At 34.0% G+C, this 23251-nt stretch overlaps 1 protein-coding gene across 2 annotated transcripts in view; it reads right to left on the bottom strand.

The window, feature by feature from the left end:
- The window catches only part of SLC30A9 (solute carrier family 30 member 9), a 32082-nt gene that overhangs the window by 8718 nt on the left and 113 nt on the right, over positions 1–23251 (bottom strand). The window contains exons 1-15 of one of the 2 annotated variants that reach the window (XM_088056343.1): positions 22225–22314; positions 21318–21494; positions 18838–18900; positions 15985–16084; positions 15092–15184; positions 14792–14874; positions 13654–13712; positions 12895–12962; positions 10298–10400; positions 8457–8512; positions 7022–7157; positions 6538–6577; positions 6001–6072; positions 5433–5540; positions 4350–4515 (exon numbers count right to left, since the gene is read on the bottom strand). In XM_088056343.1, coding sequence (XP_087912469.1) covers positions 4350–4515; positions 5433–5540; positions 6001–6072; positions 6538–6577; positions 7022–7157; positions 8457–8512; positions 10298–10400; positions 12895–12962; positions 13654–13712; positions 14792–14874; positions 15092–15184; positions 15985–16084; positions 18838–18900; positions 21318–21480 — 1310 coding nt within the window. In that variant the 5' untranslated portion in view covers positions 21481–21494; positions 22225–22314. Of the gene's footprint in view, positions 1–4349; positions 4516–5432; positions 5541–6000; positions 6073–6537; positions 6578–7021; positions 7158–8456; positions 8513–10297; positions 10401–12894; positions 12963–13653; positions 13713–14791; positions 14875–15091; positions 15185–15984; positions 16085–18837; positions 18901–21317; positions 21495–22224; positions 22315–23251 lie in introns of those variants that run through there. The other variant, XM_014258721.2, reaches the window with a different exon arrangement.

The following is a 23251-nucleotide window of genomic DNA, read 5'->3' as shown; positions in this document are numbered from 1 at the left end:
AAGTGATATAAACACAAAATAAAATACTTGATTTTTTTTCATAATTATACAAACAAAAACTCAGTTTATCTTCAAAGCCAAGAAAATTCAAAATTGCCACTGCAGAGTAAGTTTCCACATTTTTCCATCACGGTAGAAAAGATAAGTTGATTTTAAAACATGGGACACTAATCACAAGAGGTTCACATTTTTTAGATTCTTGCTTCTGGCATTTTCAAAGTAAAACAAGTATAAAAGATTTGAAACACTAAGTTTTATTAACAGAAAAATGCATTCTTGGCTATTTGGTAAATTCTAACACAAAATTTAGAATGTAGCAACGCAGTATTGCAGCAATTCAGCAATACCTCCATTTATTTTTGTAAATTGTGCAATTTCATAGAATCTGCAAATTTAGCATGCCCTTTGTCTTAAGCAAATTTACCCTTCCCAACTAGAAATGCTTCTTTGCATCTGAATGTTGATAAATCAGAATAAACTTCACAGGCAGTCCAGGAAGAAAGCAAAAGACATGTATGTAGGGAGGAGCCTGTTAGAATGAACAGCCAAAAAAGAACAGGAGACAGGAACTTTAAGATGAACAATCACAGGAAATTTTTACTTCTCATAATATTAAGGTTGGAGGAGAGGAAGCATATTAAAAAATAAATAGAACATTAACTAAATATAGAGACACCAAAATATACATCTTAGTAAATATTTAAGCAGATTAAAAGAACTATCAGCTTACTCGTATCAATAAAGACTTTCCAGCTCCATTCCAATTCACACAACTATTCTGTGGGAAGTTATCAAATCAAAACAGTATTAATTGGAGTAAAGTAGATGGCATCAAACTACCTCATCCCAAAGAAGGTATTTAAGATAACATGTGGTTAATAAAGAGAATTTGGAGCCATGTGATTCAAAAATGTTGAAGACATATCAAGTGCTTATCAGAACTAAGCAAGAACAAGTAATATTTGAGATTTTCATTGAGCAGTAGACTGATAAAATTCAGTGAAATTATGCATATTCTATAAATGTGAAAGAAAACAGTCTACTTTAGTGCATATAATCTGCCCAGGAAAGATAAGACAGTGAGTCAGGAGGAGAAAAATCACTAATCATTCAAAAATATAAACGTGTTAAGGTACAAAGCTTGCTTATGGAAGCTTCTGGATGGTTAGTAGACACCATCAATTCTAACTAGGGAAAAGAGCAAGTTTTAAATCAATGAAAAATTTGTCAGAGAACATCAAGTTACTGGTTTTGAGCAATTAATTTTAATATTTTTGTTTTTCATTTAAATCAGAATGACAGATTTTCCAGCACAACAGAAGCACAACTACACAACAGCTGTTAAAATGAAGTAAAATTAAAGATGAAACTGTCACTAAGAATAGCTTACTCCTAGGAATCTCTGATTGAATTCCATAAGAACAGAATCAGGACAGAGTCTGTACCACATCGCATATTTTATTTCACAGTTATGAAAGGCTAATCTCCCACAGTTCAGTTAAGATGAACACAAGAATGATTTATGCACCAAAGGTGTCAAAGAGAGTTAAGAATTCAATGTTTGTATAGCAAAAATAAAATCAAATAATTTTCCAGCTGAGAACAACTCTGAAAGTCTATTCAGGATCATGAGTTAAATATCGGTTACAACTAGAAATTACTAAGGAAAAAATGAAAATAAAGGGGAATAAAGAGCCATGAGCCTAAAAGAGAAATTACAAAGTCCAACAAGCTGAAAGGAAAAGAAGAAGAAAAGGTCACTGAGTGTGATACAAATCAACTTATTTTTAAGTATATCAAAACCAAAGAGTAACATGGAAACAAGTCTGCTACTAGACAGAAATGGAAAATCGTTACTGATGAAACAGAATAGGAAAAACATACAGTAATTGGCTTCTTGATCTAAAAAAGCAACAAATATTAGTACAACAAAGCATTTGTCTACTAATAGCAGAGAAGCATATTGGATATTTAAATGGAATAAAAATGCTTCTAATCCAACAGGTTCCATAACTTATATTCAAGAGGTAAAAGAACTAAGAATAACTGTAAAGGTGCATTAATTTCTCATCTTGCAATACTGATGATAATTCAACCAAAAATAAACCAAATTAACAACACTGTGCCAAAATTTAAGAGTAAACAAGTCCATCCATTTAAGTGAGGACAACTTCACCTGAGAAGTGAAGGAAAAATAGTGAGAAAGGTAGTGAGAAGAATTCTATATTAAGAACACTAATTCCAGTCATTAAGATTTTAGGGAATATAGGTCTTGTCAAACAATCCTGTTATAAAAAAATATTAAAATATCAAGATTTACTTGAAAAAAATAACACAGAGATTTACTTTAATAGGACAGTAGTTAGCATTGTCTGATAATCAAATACTTCATAATTAGCAGTGGATCATGAAGTTCAGGCAAGCTGCTGCTAGAATAGTAACTTAAGTGGTGGTGCTAACAGGGGCTGAGGGAGTAGATATCAGAGCTCCTGAATCCTCTTGTCAATTTGGATCTAAAATACCTTCTGATGAATACTAAATGATTCCCTAATATATCACCTTCTGATTTGGCAAAACACATCTAAAAATAAACATTGCAAACAATGTCTGAAAGAACAAGGGAGGAATATTCTGGGAGCTGCAAAAAGCATTGCATTGAGAATTGAAAACCCTGAAAGATTGAAATAAACAAGAAAGTATTAGTCACAGTTTAAGAAGCAGGCCAGTAATCAGGAGCTTTTTCTTTTACATTTGGTGTCAGAAGGATATGTAAGAGTACAACACATTACTACACGTCTCCATTTAAGAAAATGTGAGAGTTTGAATATTCAAGAAAACGCTGGCAACTCCTAGAAGTCCAAAGCTTATGATGAAAATATACAGGTAGCCCTTTGAAGAAATTCTTAATGTTAAAAGGCTTCCTCATTTCAGCTGCTATAATTTTTCCTTATTTCAGTCTTTGGTTTATTTGTTTCAGCTTTTTCCTCAAATTATACCTAGTAACAAGCAAGGGTAATGTAAATTTACATTCTGGAGAACTCAGATTAAGAGCAGGTGTGTTGCTGGAAGATGTACATTAACCAAGCTAGAGATAGTAAGCTGGTTGTAAAAACTTGGTCAAAGACAAACTGGGTACTGAGAGAAATCAAAGCTGGTAACATAATGGATCTAAGAAAGAGGTAACTGAAGACAAAGTGCATACAGAGGGTATGATAAGCACCTAAACATGTTTCAGCTTCTAACCTCAAAGAAATAAAAAATTGCACTCTCAGAAGTCTTTATTTTTTTTATTATTCATGCTTTTCTTAAAATTAAGGTACTTCTTGTTTTAAAAGAAATGTCTACTGCAATAAGAACATGAACTAAGCCTGCTATGTTGAGAAGTTAGAGCCACCTACAAAATGTAATACAATAAAAATGGCACATAGCCTAGGAGAAATTTTACTGACATGTGAAAATTCTGACAGAATTCTACTCCAAATAGGATTCTTGTTCAGTTTCTGCAATGAAGGGCAAGTCGACCAGAACTCTTGCTTGGAACTGCGATGATGCAGCACTTGGTTTCAGTCAAGTACTCTGGTATTAACTAATGGGCTCAAAAATTACTACAAATAAATAAAAAAAAAAATATATAAAAATAAAAAAAATAAAAAAGCACTAGAATATTTCAGCTGATTTACACAGAAATATATTCCTAAATAAAGATTTAAAACAAAACAAAAAGAAGTTTGCTTCTAAATCCAGGTTAACAGGGTAAAGCTAAAATAGCTCATTGAGAAGCATTTAAGCAAGATTTTAGAACTACAAATACAAAAATAAGTATACTAAAAATTGCAGACTTGCTAAGAAGGAGAAATTAGCAATGAGTTAGTTTTATAAGCATGTAACATGAAGAATCCATTGAGTCATAATGCTACTGCAGCACATCCTGCCAACTGCTACAGAATTCCACAAGCTGAGTATTAACAGTATCAGAATTTAAATATTTAAGTGCTAATAAACTATTCAAGCAACATAACAGTATCATTTAAATGCTTGCATTTCATGATTTTGAAAATAGTTTTAAGTTTGTGATGGCTTTCTCATTAGGTCGTTGTCAATTCCAGTAATCAATGTGACTGTTAGAATGTATCTGCTATGCTATTTCAGCTGTTGAACACCTGAGAGGTAGAAGTATTATTTTACTGAAACTTTTAGCACAGAAAAAGAAGTTAGCAATAATAAAGATTCTAGAATCCCAATATAGAAGATTCCACACTACAAATAATCTTACCAGATTTCTCTCATAAAATGTTATTTTCTTGCTTTTTGTTGATTATATTAGAGACTGAGCTGTAAAGATGTCTTACCTTACTACAGGATCGCTTTCCAGTAACTCTGTGAGCCGCTGCAGTTGTTCAGGTTCAATGGATCGTCCCAGCAGGGCTTCAGTGTTAGTGTAGATTAGAAATGCTGACACAGTTCCTAACAAAGTTCCAACACCTAGAGACCCCACACTGTCATAATATGGGTTTCCTAAACAAGATACATCAAATTAGTTTCACAGAGCATTTCTAAAACATATTAGAGAATCCCAATTTCACCACTAAAAAGAGTACATAGTTTTGAGGGGTTTTCTGGGGTTTGCTTTTTAGTGAGATTTTTTTGGTTGGTGTTATTTTTTTTTGGTTTTTTTTAGATGGTCATTTATTTTACTTTTTTTTTTCTTAATTCAGTAGAAATTTTTTCCTACCAAGGAACATGATGACGCTGGAACAAAACAATTTATCATAAAGCAAAGCCGTAAGTCCCTCATGTCCCTTGACCACTCCTGTCTCCTGCAGAACTAATAAATGAGCAAATTCTTGTCCATATGTGTTTCTGTATGAGTAAACATAAATTTATACACGAAGTTCCATACACAGAAACATAGGCAGCAGCACAAAATCATGTTCTTTATCAGTAACTCAAAAATTTGCAAGTATTAACCATATCTAGAATACATTACTTATTAATAACTTATAAACACTTATGTTCAGACCTATAGAAATAGTACTGTGTTTTTAAGCTGATGAAGGAAACTAGAAATGAGATTTTAAAAAATTCTTCTATATAAAAAATTAAACTTGCAATTAAGTCATTAGAAGCCACAAGAAACAAAATTCCAGTATTTATTCTCTTTAAAAAATCAATACTTAAAAAGGGATGAAAAAGTAATCACCACTCTGTAGAAAACTTAACTATGCAACAAAGACATACTTTGAAACACTTGGCATACAATTCACCTTACCTTTAGTAAAAAAATAACTTCGTTTGTATGACAAAATAGCTCCAAAATCTGCTTACATAGTGTAGAGACATATTTAAGTCAACCAATATAAACTAAATGCTCTGTGTTCGTATCATGCATGGGAAAAAATCCACATTCTGCCTGCCTCAGTGCAGAATATTACCTGTTAAAGAAGTCAGACCCATACAGGTAGCAGCTACAGCCACACTCAGAACTGCTGCAGCATCCTCCAGTAACACCACATTGGTACTTGGATCACGACTCTGCACAACTGCACACACAACAGAAACAAAGTTACATTGTTTGAAAGCTTAGCTTTACTACGTTATGCTCTGTACTTAAACTATACTAACAACAGCAATTTAAAAGAACAATTTATGCAATTGTATAATTGCATAAATTATAAACTGGTGTAAACTGAATTTTTGCATATGCTCACACTTCCATAAATGCATTTATACATACACAGTACCAGCCCAATTATGGAAGCTTCTCAAAAATGTCAGAAAAATTAAAAGGGCATTTATCCTGAAAAATACATGCACTTAGCCACCTATTTAAGTAGCTCTTAAATCAACAGTTTTCACCTAATTTGCAAAATGTTATTTGTTAGTAGACTAGAAAACAGATCAATAAAGGCAAGAGGAAAAGGAAAAATAGAAATTCTTTTCTATCATTATGCAAATGCTAGTGAACAGATTGTGTTTACTTACTGCTATAATGATACATACCATATTGATAAAATGAAAGACCCTTGGCTCGAGCACTCCTCCGAATTTCATTTATAGCAACAAGTAGGGTGGCTGAAACAACAAAATTGTTGCTGAAAATTGCTAGACGCAAAAAGACTTGTTTCTATTTTGAAAAGAGGGAACTTTTAATATCATAGGAACATATCATCAAGAAAGCTCTGATTATTGGTACTTTGAATAAAGTATAGTTGCTTTCTTTTCTACAAAGAATGTTTGTCATTTCCTACAAGAATGTCTCCCATACAAATCAGAAGAGCTGTATTCATTGATAGCTTTATATTCATTGATATCAAAAAGGCAATCCATGTCTACTTTCCAAATTATGTGTTCTTCAACTTCTTATTATATAGACGTATATAATAAAGAAAAATTTTCACTTTTCTTTTTGTTTGTTTACAGGTATTTGCAACAGAGCTCAAAACTTCACTGTGTAAACAAGGATTAATTATTACTGTAATTAATGACACTAATCTTAAGAGATTACAAATACTTAAGTAGAAACTTTAAAATGCATACCTCCTTCAGATACCAATGAACCTGCTAAAATGCAGTATGCCTGTATGGAAAAAAAGAAAGTATCAGATAGGATAGTATATTATGTTATATGCATATTTCTACAGATCTCTTCAACACAGGCTATCCAAACATCCATTCCACAGCCACACTGGCCACTGTGCTGTGTAACTGTCCCTAAACAGAAGGAAACCAATAATAATTGAATCATGCAATATATTCCAAAACAGGAAAGGAGGACCTATTGGATGAGGGGGGCGGGGGCGGGATATAAAAGGAAGATGCAGGGTTTAGAGAATAGGTCATTTTGCTGCAAGATCAACTGTAGTTTAAAGATTTTTTTATTTCTTAAAACATGTTTTCATTAAGAATGGTTTGAGTTAATTGTGTTGGAATTCAAACCAACTCAGGAAGTGAATTTCAGATTATGCCACAATTTTTTCTTAAGTTACTGGTGTTACTACAATACCAAATGAGATTAGCTTACCCAGAGAAGAGACTCTACAGGATGAGGGTGGAGTAAACCTATGATCCCATGATACCAAGAAAGTCCTGCACCCATCATGAAAATGCCTACTCCACTAATCAAGGAGGCAATATAGCGCATATTTGTGAAACCATACCTAGAAGAAAGAAAATTATTTTAGGAATACAAAATTCTACATCTCTACAAACAAATCTCAAAGAATGTCATTAATTTTGACATGTCTTAAATTATCATTATATGACATAGCATCTATTTAAGACAAAGCTGCAAAATCCAATCTAATCCAAGGGGAAAAAAAAAAAACTACTTGAAAAAAGGTATCTACTACATGCAAGGACATCAAGCATAAATGTTTTTCTAACTTGCTTTTAAACAGCTGTATTAGCTTTTGTACAATGACTGAAAAAAAAACCAAAACAGACAACATTTGTGTCACTTCTAGATTTTAGTGAAACGCTACTTCTAAATGAGGACTCTACTTCTGTGAGCAGCCAGTCTACATAATTCATAAAGCTAATTTAAAGGGAACAAAATTTATACATTTCCCAGTAGTTCAGCTAACTACAGACAATAAACACTTGCAGTTTCTAACTGCAATGAAGGAATTAAAGCAATATTTAAAGTTTATGTTTATTCCTTTTCTTTGGTTTTAATTCCATCTACAAACAGTGCATTTCTTTTGTCTATATTGAGGAAGAAAGGAAAGAAATGAGAGGGAGAAATGAGATATGATGAATTTTTCCACATATTTAAGCTTCTCAAATTTTAATTATGCTGTTAATGAAAAAAAAGCATAACAAATTCCATAAATTAGATGTATTTTTGATCTAGTGCTTAAAGAATGAATGGCTTGTCCAAACATAAGAGGAGTAAAACAGGTGAACACCAAGAAAATATCAGAAAATATTGAGCTTATAACTTTCATGAGCTTGTAAGAACTTACCAAGTAATATCCCTATTACTAGATACAAACAAAGAGCAGTTTATGTCAAACGCAATTACTTATGGTACGAGTAACTAGCTTGCATAAAAGCACTTTGTTGAGAAAAGGAAGAGAATAGTAATTTTTATTTTTAAAAAATCCTGTAATTCACATGAACAGTGTTTAAAAAGTAGATCTATTAGTTGGAAGAGGCAGAAGAGCCCAGAACAGCTTAGAGAAAAAACATCAGTTAAAATAAATTATAGCAAAAGTATACGGAAAAAAAAAAAAAAACCCAGCATATGCATCAAACCAAACATATGCACTGCAACTACAACTCCTGGAACTTTAAAGAAAACCCTTTTCTGATTTTATTTGTTGTAAAAACAAAAACAATACGTTTCAGAAATGATACAGAACAGCAAATTAAAAAGAACAAGGTGATGCACAAACAAGAACTGATCTTACTCCTATATATAGTTACCAAAATCTTTATTTACTCAAAAAGCTTACGGATGACTAGGGTCAGGTGTCCTTGCAGACTGACTGATGCCCAAAGCTAGCAACGCCTATATAAGACAGGAGGTTAAAAAAAAAAATTAGAAACATTTGGTATCAACTGAACTTGAAAGGTAAAGACAGATGTAATTTGTTGAACTGTATATATGCTTTGCTACAGATATCTTATTAGAGCTGGAATATAATCCTCAAAATTTGTCATCTGAATCTACCACTCCCAAAAAATTGCTAGTTATACCTATGTAGATAATATATATGCAATTATATGGTGTGTATATATAATTACTGTTAATTATAATTTTAGAATCTCAACTGAAAATGAACATTACATGCAATCACAAGTGTTGCTGCGCTTCAGCATGAAGGAATGAAGTTGCTCAGGGAACAAAGCTATTTAAATAATTCCCTCTTGAAGAGAAATTACACTGAGACTGTGGTATAGTATGGTGATGACAACATTTAAAGCAGTAACTTTACACTGCAACTTCTCAGCATATTTTGAAGGAAGAAATAACCCCTTGCTATCTAAATTGCCTATGTGGGATATATTTAATTAGGCATGTATTAAGTTGTTGATGCAGTAAATTGCAAATCTAGACCTGAATTTTGCAAAGCACATGTTTTGTTTAAGAGTACTGATAAGGAAACACAGTAACCAGTATTAAAATGCAGATACTTTAGTCTTAGCAGCAGCAGCATGCTGATTTGAGGCAGCAAGGTTTCTCCTGTGTTTTTTCCCTAAACCACACACACAATTATTTGAAAAAACAAAGCAAACCTTCCACATTTCAGTGGAACATTCAACTTTGCTATTTAAGAAACAGAATAGCTCTTCAATGTATATAATACCACTATCAAACTTGGTTCACCTATACATTGACACACTTGGCCAACTCACACTTTAAGGCTCCCCATAAATTTAAGAAGTATCAGTTGAATTAGAAGCACCCCTGTCATCACTTTACATCTGGAACAGCTGAAAGGTTGTGTGAAACCATCAAACAAAATGTGAGTTGTCAACTCAGTCTTTCTGGACAGCGAAGCATACTGGATCCAACTCAAAACTATATTAATAGACTTTTCAAGATATTCAGTCTGCTCTAAGGCTCCACAGACTCCTCAAATTTGGAGGAGCACAAGTCTGTTGCATTTTAATGAGTTGCAATCTACACAAGGGCTCCACTTGCTTGAGCTGCAGGAGCCTTTCCTTCAACCCTTTCTTTAGGTTGACTTTTCTCCCCCTGAAGCCTTGCAATATCAATTCAAGGTCTCATAACATAAGCTTCAAGCACACTGTAGAAAACAGTGGAAAAAACAACATTAATTTTATCCCTGCACATTAATATTACATGTCCAATTCTGAGCCTGCCAGTCCACTTCTCAAAGCAAACGTGCCACATATATGGCTACTTGTGCTGTGAGAGGCTGAAATCTAGGAATAGAAAAAGAAAAGATGCTCAGATTCTCTATTCATCTATATTCTTATTCATCTAGAGATGAGTAAGTAACAAAGTCTGTCATTGTATTAGAATAACTGACAGGAGAAGCATTTCAAGTTAACATTTAACCAAAATATTAGCCAAAATAATTTTAGTTTCAAGTACCACTCATGATCCATGAAGTAGCTGAGTACACTTCTCACTGCAACTCCCCTCTTTCAATTTATTTCCAAAAAACTTCAGTATCTACATTCTGACTTCTCATTTTTACATAAATACAAATTAAGAAGTATCCTATTATTTTTTTTAAGTGCTCTACAACTACTGTAAGTATCTGTCTTTATTTCCAGTTTTACTACAAGTACTACTTTTAGCAGAATGGAAAAAAATACTCACCTGGTTACATGTGTCTGCTAAAGAATGTATGGCTTCTGAAAACATACTTGCAGAACCCGTGTAAACCCAGGCAAGCAGCTTAAAGAAAAAATTCAACCCATTTCTGAAAACAAAGAGCAGAAATAACAGAATATTTGACATTTAATATTCCCAGAAAAACCAGAAGTGCTGTACAATCATGTGCTATCTGCCACAAAGGAGTAAACTCAAATATCAGTTTAATAATTAGAGAGCTGTGCAGACACACAATTCATAGAGATTTTCTGCACAGTTACTGTGAAAGAAGTCCTTTCAGCTAAACGTGATAAAGATACAGAATTTATTTTTTCAGAAATCATTAACTTCTAAGCACTCCCAAATAAGTTACACCTCCTGAAAACTACCATCACACTCACTACTCAGAAACATTAATTTTCTACCAGAGGCAGAATACAAGTGTTAACTTCCTTTTCTACTTTTTCAATTCTACACATCCTCACCCAATACTATAAGCAAGGTTCCTTACTTCAAACTCAGTCTGAGCCATCCTCAGCAGGATAGTTATGTGAGACAACAGGAAGACAAGGCTGTCACTACATTGCACTGTAAAAATTATCTATAGAACTTCTCCATTAAGATGACACACACAATTCTGTGTGAATTGTGAAGACATTTTTACAGCTGCAGGTTTACTGGAGTAAACATTGTCTTATGTTGCACAAAGGTAACTATTAACAACAAAATCCAAGTCTACGTTCTCATTTCAAACATTATCCAAATCAGTAGGTTTATTGCTACAAATAAATTGCACAGAGAATGAGACTAGAGAGTTATAATCTCCTCCTCTATCTTTTTTAACATGAGTTTAATTTATTGCCAATTTTTTAAGTATCTAAATAAATTAAGTGTTATAAGAAGTTATTAACATCTTCTAGGGGCATATTTTAACACGTGCAAGAGATTATATTCAAGTTAGAGGAAGTAAACCCAACAGATTCTGAGAAGGCAGTTAAAATCCTCTGATTTGGTTGGAAACAAAGTTACATTTTACATCAGTGACCACCATTTCAGAAAGTATTTCCTCTATTGCACTGGACTGAACTGACTAATTTAGCTACCTTATTGCTATCTGCATGGACCTGAAAGTAGGAAATCTTAACAGAACACAAAGTTATTAACACTGAGTGTTCCAGTGCAGCTGGTCTACACCCTCACACATGGATCCACAGAACAACTCTGCTTTTGACTGAATCACGTTTCATCCTCACAGAGGAAGTCTGAAGTTTGTTAAAAGTCTACCAAATAATTCTAACTGGAAAAGTTAAGACAGATTGATCCTCCTGGACACAAAGCCAAAAGCCATTAAAAAGACCATAAGCAAAGGAGCACTGATGGTGGCCTTGACTTAAATCTCTAAAAAGTCATCAGATATTTGAGTTCCAAGAGTAGCTTGAATTTCTTAAACAGCTCCACAAAAAGATGACTGAGCACCATAACTGTCCCTATAAACTTCTCCTGGCAAGCATTCATGTATAAAAAACACCCAATAATCAAAAGGTATTTATGAAAATAATGCAATGTTTACAGCAATGCTCTATCTACAAAGCAGAGGAAAGGTCTACTCTCTTACTCTCTCTGCAGGAGTGTAAGAAGCAGAAGGAGGTAGAAATGACCACAACACCCCCAGTCTTTTTTTTCCATTAGAAACATCCATGATAAAAATTCTTGAATTTTAAACTTAGAAGACTCTGAAGTTAGCAGAATATTCAGTAAAGAGGGAGGTTTTCAGTCAAATGAGCTTTGTATTTGTCTTCCCCAAATAAAAGAATACAGTTTTGCAGAAGCTCAAAGAGTTACTTCCTGCTCCAAATGTTTTGTTTCCTGGGCCAAAAAAAGTATTTTCCCCTTTCTATTATTTCTATTTCTTTCTATTATTTCTATTATTATTATAACTATTTCAGTTATATCAATAGTGTCTTAAAAAAATAAATAGCTTTAATAAAACAAGATGTATTTAAAAACTGCAAGGTTTCATAGCAAGTAATTTCCTGAGAGAAACTTAACACACTTCCTCCTATTTCATGCCAGAGAGTCTCTGTGATCATTTGCTTTACATCAGGACCATTGTTTCATTCAAACTTGTAAAATATGCAAAAGGTAAAAAACTCTAGAAACATCCCCTTTTCAATTAGAAAATAAATAACAGTATAAAGAGAAAAGTGAATCCTTTTCTGTTGTTTATATGGAAGATACTTTAAAATGTATGAAAAGCATACTCTCAAGAAGGAGCAAGAAAAAAGGACAACTTTAAATACCTCCTTCTTCAGGTCCTTCAAAATTTTAGTTTTTACTTTAAGAAACTGTATAATCTGATCAACTCCAAAAATGCTCTTCTCTCTTCAGAGATATATTCAATACTTGACCTCTATGTATTGATCAATCTATTCACATAAACTCTCTCCTATCAACAATAAACAGATAAATCTATTAACTTTAGTTACAGATACAGGTATCTTTATCTTAAATGCACACACTGTTCCTATTTCCAGGATAATATAAATAAATTGCTTTTTACTTGCATAAACAAATTTTTTTTCTTTTATTTTTTTTTTACTTACATGCATATAGCTACCATTACCACCTTCCCTGGTCCCTTGAAAAACATAGCTGCTGTACTGGAGCGTGGCTACATAAAGAAATAACAGATTATTTAATAACTAAATCTTGATCTAATGAGACACCTACCATACAAATTATTAAATAAAAAAACTTTGCACTGCCTTGTATTGCAAAAGTTCTTGAAGGCAACTAATTTACTACTGAATGTTCAGCCAAATTGCAGGTGAGTCTTATGTATTTCTACAAATGGTTGGCTATTAAAATGATAAACATCCAGTGAGGTCTCCAGCAGAGGCCACTGCAGCCATAAAGCCCAGAGCCTGCTAAGGAATCATTCTGTACACCCAAGCACCTGGATCTAGGGTGTGTGTCTGCTTAAACAAAGAGGAAGGGCCAGCAGTGCATAGACAAAAGCATTAATCTTCTGGGGTCATTTTTCTTAAACTTATTTAGTTTTTAATTAACAATATATTCACTACATATAGTAATAGGCTATACTTGAAATCATGAGTACAGCTGCAATTTTGATAAGGCAACTGAAAAAAAGCCCTCTTACTGATGGATTACACTGTCACAGTAGGAACCCATTTAAGCTGTCATCATAACATTTACTACTGCACAACAATCAGATATAGATCTGGTATATTACAGTGCAAAAAAGTCTTCCAGCAATATTCAGTTACACAAATTTTCCTTCAAAAGGTATTATAACACATTTCATGACACTTTTCTAGCCAAACACTTGAAAATGTCCCTACCTTAGTATTTCCAAAGAACTCCTTGTATTCCCACAACAGCCTTTGATTTCTAAACAGATCTGCAGTACAAAATTCACATCATGAATATGTACTAGTAACCAGTAGTTTCAGGAATTGAAATCTACTTTTTTTATGCAGCAGTCAACTTCTAAAAAGAGCTACATGATCTATCTGTGAAAAAATTCCTCTCTTGATGTTAATCAGAAACACGTTGCTATACACTCATGCAAAATGCCAAATACACTCCGTTATGATCCTATACATTGTTACCATTTCTACCAACAAATGATAATGCACGGAGGGAAAAACTCAAAATACACTTCTGCAAATTCAGGCAGTAAAAATTAAAATTTTATTTTTATGCAAAAATTATTCTTCAGATCAATGAAAATTTTGAGACTCCTGACTGCACTTTTAGTACACTTACAGATACCTCAACAGGCATCTGCAATTCTAGCCTTTTTTGACAGAAGGGTGTTCTAGTGGTACAACTGTTTCAAAAAAAAAAGTGACCACTCATTTTAAGTGCACAACTGGACTAAATACCTTGCAGCAGCATTGCCTCCTGTGTGATTTTAAGTGACTAGACAGATCCAAATACTTTACAAACTACTGATTTGGCAATATATGTTATTGATAATGCCAGCAATGATAACAAAAATATTACACAAAAAAATAAAAAAATAAAAAAAAAATAGGGGGTACACTTCTCCCCTTCTGAAACACAAAGGCAAGCTGAATTCTTTTCAGAGGAAGGAAAAAAAAATAATGAGTAGCAGCATGGTATGAAGATTTGGATCAGTTCTAACTCTTTTCAAAATTCTCAATTAGAAAATATGGAAAAGCACTGAAAATGTAAATGTTATCATTTAAAACTGAAAGCCGTCCCCAAAACAGTATTACTATGGACCTCCATTGAATGTATGTTCTTGCTGTATCACAAAGATGATGAACTGAAGATAGTAACAGACTGTATCTGCATTGATAGTAACATTTTACTCTAAGATTATGGCAAGAAACCTCGTCAGCAATTGCTAGTTCCAATTTTACATGTTTTCAATAAAGGATCACTATCTTGTGGATTTCTAACAATCATACTTTCTTGCTGCATTTCAAGGTATTTGAAAACTGTACTCACTTTCTCTGTACTTGATCTCTGCCTCTTTACGTCGCTTTTTTTCTCTGGCAAGAGCCTCTGGACTACCCCAAACTTCAAGAGACCTGCATGAAGTAAAAGTAAATTAACAATGTTTCTATTCATGCAACTTTTTTTTCAAGCACAAAACCATATGCTCCCATTTTATAAACACCATCTAATTATAATAATCAAGATATAAAACATGTTTGGATAGAAAATGGAAAACATTATTGCCCTTTTACAATGCAAACCTGACTTTTAAAACTGTTCTCTCATATCAGCCCTCTTGAATGTTCTTACTTTGCCTCTACATCCGATCTCAGGTACACCGTGAAAGTCTCAGTGTCATCATGGGGACTTCGGCGCTTAATTTTTCTCAGCTGGTCTAAATCACTAAGGAAAGTGAACAAAGTGTTTAGTGTAAGAAAAGGATCATATTGTTATACTTTGACTTTTATGTCTGGGTGATGATCCACAGTTTTGATATAACTAATTTGTTGTACAAAAAACATGAAGTTGTCTACTTCAAACAGAACAGACAAACAAGAAGTAAGCGATCTCTAGCAGGCTATTGAAAACTACTGTTTTTCACATCCAAATGTCTAAATCACGTCCTCATACTATGAAATGCTACTCACAGAAGACAAAGTATTAAAATACTAAATAATAAAACATCCAATGAATGATCTGTATGTAACTGATAATGTGCACATATGCTAAACAAGTGGCTTTATGAATTAGCCTCCCTAAATGGAAATCAGACAGCATGTGACAAGAAAATTTAAAAAATTTAATCACAAAATTTACACTCCCAGCACAAGCTGCAAAAGGCTGAAGATAACAAAGTTGCTTGGGAAACAGATAAAGTTTCCTGTGCTGAGCTACACATTAGGGCACCTACACCATTATGCAAAAGCAGGAGGAACAGAAGTGTCTTCCCCCAACTAGATTTATAGTCTCATAAGTATAAATAAACCACTTTAAGAAGCAAGTACTGAAACATGAAAATTTAGTGCACGCTCCTTGTCCACTGCAAAACTAAGCAAGAACTAACTTCAGCCCCTTACAATTATGTACACTGCAAAAGCATTTAGTAAAAGTTTTTGTGCAAAATCACTCTACAATCACAACTCCTTCTCATGCATATATGAGCAAATATTCAGAATTTAAATCTCAACTCAAACCCATCATACCTGGATTTAAGACAAAACTCATTTATTGCTCTGACTCCAGTGATGAAGTTATTCTGTGTGTATTTTGGTCCATACTCTCTTTTTTTAAGGACTGCTTTCACTTGAAAAAAAAGCATAGATACACAAGTTAAGTCACTCAGAGACTACAGAAGAAACTTCAAAAAGTAATTCAATCTAGTGTCATATTGATATCTCTTAGTCAAAATCTGAAAAACAATGATTGTCAGTGACAGAGAATATTGTCAGTGAAGAGAAAGGTATTTCTCATTATGGAAATGAGCAAGATTTGAATGATTTACCCCCAAAAATGCTACTTACTAAACTGTATTTCAGGGTTCTCAAACCTAACTGCCACAGTCACCTACCTCTCCAGCTTTGATGTCAGAGATGGTGCTTGGCTATATGCAATATGCCATATTACACATGCCATATGTAACAGCATTCAAATATGACCATTTGGAAACCCTTGGTCTAACAACTGAAATAGCAACAGACTGCTACGTTTCTATTTTTTCCAATAATCAAGTACACCTTCTACAGATAAGATTTTTGAACTCTGCAGAGCATACAGAGAAATGAGACAGACTGTATACATCATTTTTCTCAACAGTTACATTCAAAATTAGTACTCCTAACATTGGGCATTTCTAGAAATTAAAAACATAAATTCTTTATTTATAATGCTTTTTATATCTGGAAGATGTACTCTTATCACATCAGATTTTCATGCACAAGGAAAAGAGCACCATACATATTCAGAAAAATTATAAATGGAATTTTAAATTTATGCCATTATTTCCTGCTTATCTGTACATACATAACTTCACCTTATTCTCAAATGTAAAATACTGTACACTAACATGCATTAAAAACATGTTTATTGGAAGAACAGTTACATTCAGAAGGATGTAACACAACTAACACTGTAATGTAATCTACATTACAGAATACAGCTTAAAACAAAAAGCTCAGATTCTACTGTTGAGGAGACTTTAGAGCACACATGACCTCCTTGCGAATCATGGGACTCATATAATTTCTATAGCTGGTCCAGAGCTACTCCTTAAGTCACAAGATACTTACAGAAAGATACTGCTTTTGAAGACTCTGAGAAAATTTTTCCCAGAGTTCTACACTGTCTTATTTCTGTGTTTTGAAGTTTAATAGCAAAATACATTGCTTGTCTCTCCATGACACACTAACAGCACAGGTATCAATATTTATCATAATAATCTGATTTCTTTCATCCACTTTGAACTTGGAACAATTTTTTAAGTCTCTGAACAATCATATTCATCCCACAAAGCTCCTAAGTGAAGGTGATGAAAAAAACTTCATATACTTCCCAAAAACAGTACACCGTTTACTACGGTTAGAACAGGTTGATAATTTTTCATCAAGAACACTTCCCATCATTTATTTAAAACAAATATACACCCAAATCATATTAACCTTACTAAAAAATAATTTATGGATTTATCAAACACTTACTAATTCATCTTTCACAATACAGGTACATTTCACTAAAATAAATCATATATTGTACACTATATATATTGTACTGTTATTATATATGTTAATGTAATTATGCATTATGCATAATAACATAATTATATATGTATTATGTAATTATATGTGCATATTGTACAGTATCTCAACAATCCTATTCCTAGTTCAAGTAACTGTATAAAACTGTAGTAAATTTGAAGTAAAAAAAAAATTAAAACGCTTTAAAAAGCACATTTTTTTTAAGACTAGTAAGCCTTGGAAAATGCTACTGTCTTTGCAGTACTTAGTAATACTTGGATTAGTACGTTTCTAAGTCAGAGCAGCATTTTAAGATTAGAATTCCACTTTCTAGACACTAACAAAATCCTTAACATAAACATTTCCCCTTGCACATCTTTAATTAAGGGAGGGAAAACTTTTACATACTTTCACAATTATTTCACAGAATTTTTTCCTATCTACCTTGCATTTTCTCCCTCCACACATACACTAAGAGATAATAAATCTAAAGAAATGGACGTCCACTTGCTCCACTAGGGATGAGAAGGTAGAGAAAAGCAGGAGATTAAACCTGGGAAGAAGTGAAGGATTAGAAGAAGGTGTTTTAAGATTTAGTTTCTATTTCTCAGTACTGTAGTCTGATTTGACTGGCAATAAAATAACTGATTTTCCCCAAGTCCAATCTGTTTTGCCCATGACAGTAATCAGTGAGTGAGCTCTCCCTGTCCTTAACTCAGAAGCCTTTCATTAGATTTTTTTCTACCTTATCCAACTAAGAGGAGGAGTGATAGACCAGCTTGAATGGGCACCTGGTGTCCAGCCAGTGTCAAGCCCACATGACTACACACAATTTTACAGAACTCAGATTGAACAGTTCATGTCATCAAAATATATTTAGAAGCAACACTGATTAGATTAACTCAGTAATAAGAAAGAACAGAGGAAGACTTAGAACAAGGAAGAGGGAAGATCAAGTATTCAGCTTAGCCATATTATGTCTGAGAGGGGAATGGATGTGCCTAAAAACACACAAGGAGGACAATCTGCAACAACATTTGAAAAAACAAATCAGTCTTTTCCTGATGAATTTTGAAGCTTAAAGGAAAATTAAACAAGCACAGAAGAGTGAGTAATTAGAAGGAATACTGCCATGTTTGATTTTTTAGGAATAGTCTTAAAACAAACAGTACCAAACAAAGCTGGCACACAAATGTGTTTCTAAAATGCTATTCACATACTTGCTCACACAATTGAAGAGAAGCCAGAGTTTCCTTACACTTCATTTTTTTTCTTTTGACTACTAGCAAACAGCAGTAAGTTCCAATACACTAAGTATTTCCTTACCTTTTACTTGGATTGGCTGTTTAGCTGAAGACTGCTTTTGGCCTGCATTGGTTGTATCTTGTCCTGTAAAATAAAATTAAAATTCATTGTAAATATGGAAGTACCTAATTTTCTTTTTAGTAAAGAGTTTGACTGACATAACCTTGGAAGAGATCTTAATATTGCATTGCACCCAGACAATTAGAAAATATATTTACCAGATTTCTAACCTTTAAAACTCTCAAGAGACAGAAACAAAAAAAAAAAATAATAATTTTAGGGACAAGTTTTATGCAAATCTTTAAATATAATTAATTCTAAATGGCTTATGGCTGCTATGTATCAGAGTGTTTCAAAGCTCCCAAGCTGGGATTCAATTTTAAGGGATGGAAGCTTCTTCATTTACAAAACGTTTGCCCCTTAAAACACAGAATATTAAAACTAAAATCCACAACTCATGTAACAATCTCGAGCTGGAACAAAACCAAATTCTTTTAGCTGATTTTCAAACTTGAGGATATGGTTCTATTAAAAAAAACAGCACAAAATATAATTTACAATAGTAAAATGAATCTTAATATTTGAAAAACTATAAATTCCAGTAATTTTAGTGAGATTTCTGCTTAGAAAACGGAAGTACTACTTGAAAATTCAAACACACGTTGCATTCTTCTCTCATACATAACCTTCAGAATAAAAACCTTATGGTTCTAACATGTCAAACCAACATACCCACTCTTTTGTGCCCTACCACTCTATAACTTCGGAGGTTTGCCACACATTCGTAATCACTCACAAAATTAAGAATTATTTTATTGGAAGTGATATATTAAAAAAAAAAAAAGATTTTATTTTAGCAGGTTAGTGTTACATAATGAGGTACTCCTAGCCTAACAAGGTACATAAATACTTAAAGATCAGATTCTCCTGAAGTTTGAACTACATAACTATGTTTCAAACAGGCAGTTAGTTAATGCCCTAAAAGCAACTGAGAACTACAGCCAATTCAAAGATACTTTCTTGGAAAAATAACACTTATAAATTTATGAAGCTGACCTTACTACACAGCAATTAAGGTTGCACCATAACTAGCATTCCTTAAACAGTCATCCCTTTCACTTGAAAACAAAAGAAACAAAATAAACAAAATCCCTCTGTTGTTCCTTTCTTTTCTTACCTGGTTTAAAATGCTAAGCAGCTGATCTATTAATATTCATGATAAAAAACTTCTGCTAAGAGTGCTTCGCAAACACTGAGTAGCAGCTTCCTTTCAAAATGTACAACTATTTATGTCATCAAAAGAAATATCACAAACACTATTTAACAAAAGATTGAGTCACAAGACTTCAGGGGGTATGGGATGGCTGAAGACAAAAATACCATGATTATATCCATGAACAAAGATCTATGTACATCAAGCACCCTTTCAAAGTTTACTACCTCACCTTAGAGTCAACACATAATTACAGTGCATCACTGAGGAAAAAGGATACAGAATATTTTCATTCCCACTCACTGTTTTTCAGACAAGTAGATGTTGATATGGTAGCTTTCAAGACTGAACAATGTTTAAGAGTCACTTTTGTACTTCCAAATATCAGAATGTAATCCTCTTAGATGGCTACAGTTACTCATTTTTAAAGACTGTTGCAAGCCCCAGGAATTTATAAATTACTAAAGAAGGAACTAATATCTGCTATCCTGACCAGAAAAAGGAAATTTTCTTAGAAGACCACTCCATTGTAGACAAAAGCACAAAGAAAGAGAGCTTTCATTTTGAAAAGCATCTGTTATCGCTTAAGCACAGTCTTCTGAGCCTGTATCTGTGCAGTCCCACAGTTAATAAGCACCAAAATCAGAGGATGTTACAATGGAGCAAGGACAAGACGGTTCTGAATTTCACAAGCACCTAACAAGCACAAGATTGACAATCTAACAGCAGGAAGGGTCAGGTTACGCACACTGTATCAAATGTGTAATGTGAATGCTGCAGTTCTAACAACTGTCAGATTAGAAAGCTCCAGCAGATGAAACAGCTCAACCTTCTTTACTGGTCATTTATAGCCTGGCTTTGAGATGCCACAATGCTTAGTAGTGGCACTCATTCAGTCTTTATCATTAATTCCTTTGACACAACACACCAGAAATGCTACCAAAAAAAACCAAATAAACAAGTAAAGTTTGAAAGATGAGTAATACATTCTATTTCTTATGCCTTAAACTACTTAATCACTTTCAGAATCCACATTTTTTCCATCACCACTTTAAATTTGATTACTCTAAACTTAAACCTTTAAAATATCAGAATGACAAAGAAATAAATTTCAGCATTCCTCCCTGCTTATGCATTTGAATTTGCTATATAAATGCCCACAACCAAAAATACCAAGAGTTTTGTAATTGTAATATCATACAATTGGGAAAAAAAACCAAAAAAATATCAGTAAATATATTAAGCTTTTACATTTTTAGAAATACTCTTTATTGTAGCTTAGTACTACCTGTTTCAGTTTTTTGCAGGGTTTCTCCACGGGCTGATCCATTTTTATCTTCTGATCCAAGATCTTTCTTCTGACCATTGGAGGTATAAACTCTCACTTGACTCACCAACTGCACAGGCAGGCGATTACACGGTAGAATATAGTTTAGGTTCCCACTTTTCATTGAAACTTGCCATCCTAGCAAGTGGAAGAAAAAAAAGCTGTTTCAGGCAGCCATTTTGGAAGGAAAAAGAAGGGAAAGCAGTCCTGCTCTGACAGCATAAGTTATGGAAAGTTAGCTTGTAAGTACTGACTCGTGCTTATTTTACCCGTATTTATGAACTACAAAATGAGACTACATAGCATGCTTTCACTACCTCCCTTTAAAACCCACTTTTAAATTTCATTCCAATATTAGGGGAATTTTCCCACACTCCAATATGCATTTTCCCCAGAGACCTCTGGATGATCTTCAGGGTTAAAAAAAACAAAACAAAACCAAAGCCATCTGACAAGACAGACTTTCTGATACATTAATTCGTTCCTAATTCATCAATTCAATTCTCATTCTAGTCATACTGCCTCCAAGTCTTTAAAAACCATATATTGATAAAAAAACAAATACAGACCACTACAAAACTATTAGCCAGTGTTGCCACTGCATTTCACTCTGTGCACACCGTACAAATCGCAGCTTACCAATGAAGAAAAACTGAACTATGTGTAAATTATACAGTTGCTACATAAATCATGTAGAAAAGCACACATTGTAAAAAACATTTTATAGTGAAGCATCTTAAATTTTGCAGCATTCACAACAGACAAATTGCAAGATAAATATGCAAAAAGTCCATTGAGAAACCACCCTGGGTAGGCAATCTTCTGTTTCAAAAGATTAACCAAAAGCAGAGTTGCAGTACAGACCAACCTGTATTAGCAATCAGTTTCTTTTAGGGACCACAACACTTTTGTAGAGAGGGTAAATAACACCTCCAACCAGAAATGCAGCAGGGAAACTGGCTGCTTTGGAAAGCACTCACTAAAAAAAAATACATTTTTTAAAATAATTAAGAGTTGCCAATAAATAAAGTCATACAAAATATGATCACTTAACTATGAATAATACAGCTCTCACCAAAAAAAAGATAATATTTTACAGAACTGTCCATTCGTAGAAGACTCAACAGCTTTCCTTTTTTCTTTAGCCTTCTGCACACTTGCATGTCTACATGTACCGACCTGAACTTTACTGAAGGAAAAATTTCCCCAAAAGAGAACAGCTCTTACTGACAGCTGTCGCAATGTGACAAAAGCCCTTAATACCGAACTCAACACAGCTCACTGAACTCACTAGTCACTAATTTATAAAACACGATAAATACGTGGCAGCAGATGAGCAGTGTTGTTTCCTAAGCTTTGGGGATACTGGAACAGTTGAAAAGGGGAAACTTAATCTAGAGGGAAAGTTAATTTAGAGGGCATTTTCCCTCCTAATTCATGCACATACAAGAAGCCGTTAAAGAGCATTTGCTGCAACTTAACCGTGACTACACGAAAAGGGGAAAAACTGCTCAGAATTCAAATTCTATGAGAACTGTGGCCTAAAGGAAAAGCTCGCTCCTCAATCCAACACAAGCCCTGTAAAACCGCGCTACGTTTTATGCAATTACTGCAAACTTCGGGCCCGGCATGGGCATGACGCGCCTGCTTTACGTCAGGCGGGGCTGGCAGAGCCCGCCCGAGGACACCCCGGCCCCGCACTGCGCTCACAAAACACTTGCACGTTTTCCTTCTTTTTACAGCCGACCCTCAGAAAGCAGCCGGCGCTCCCGCCTCGGGAGGGACCCCGGCTGCCACCACCGCCTGCGAGCGCCGGCACTCGCCGTGTCCCAGGCAAACGCGGAGCTCCGTCCCAGCTCCTTACGAGCCGCGGCCGGCGCGGTGCGGCGGCCCGG

The sequence above is a fragment of the Pseudopodoces humilis genome, chromosome 6, assembly GCF_049639895.1.
Source record: "Pseudopodoces humilis isolate 2021_Gansu_Grassland_sample_001 chromosome 6, ASM4963989v1, whole genome shotgun sequence".
NCBI classification, from domain to species: Eukaryota; Metazoa; Chordata; class Aves; order Passeriformes; family Paridae; genus Pseudopodoces; species Pseudopodoces humilis.
Note: the sequence above shows the minus strand (reverse complement) of the source record. Positions and strands in the feature narration are given on the sequence as shown.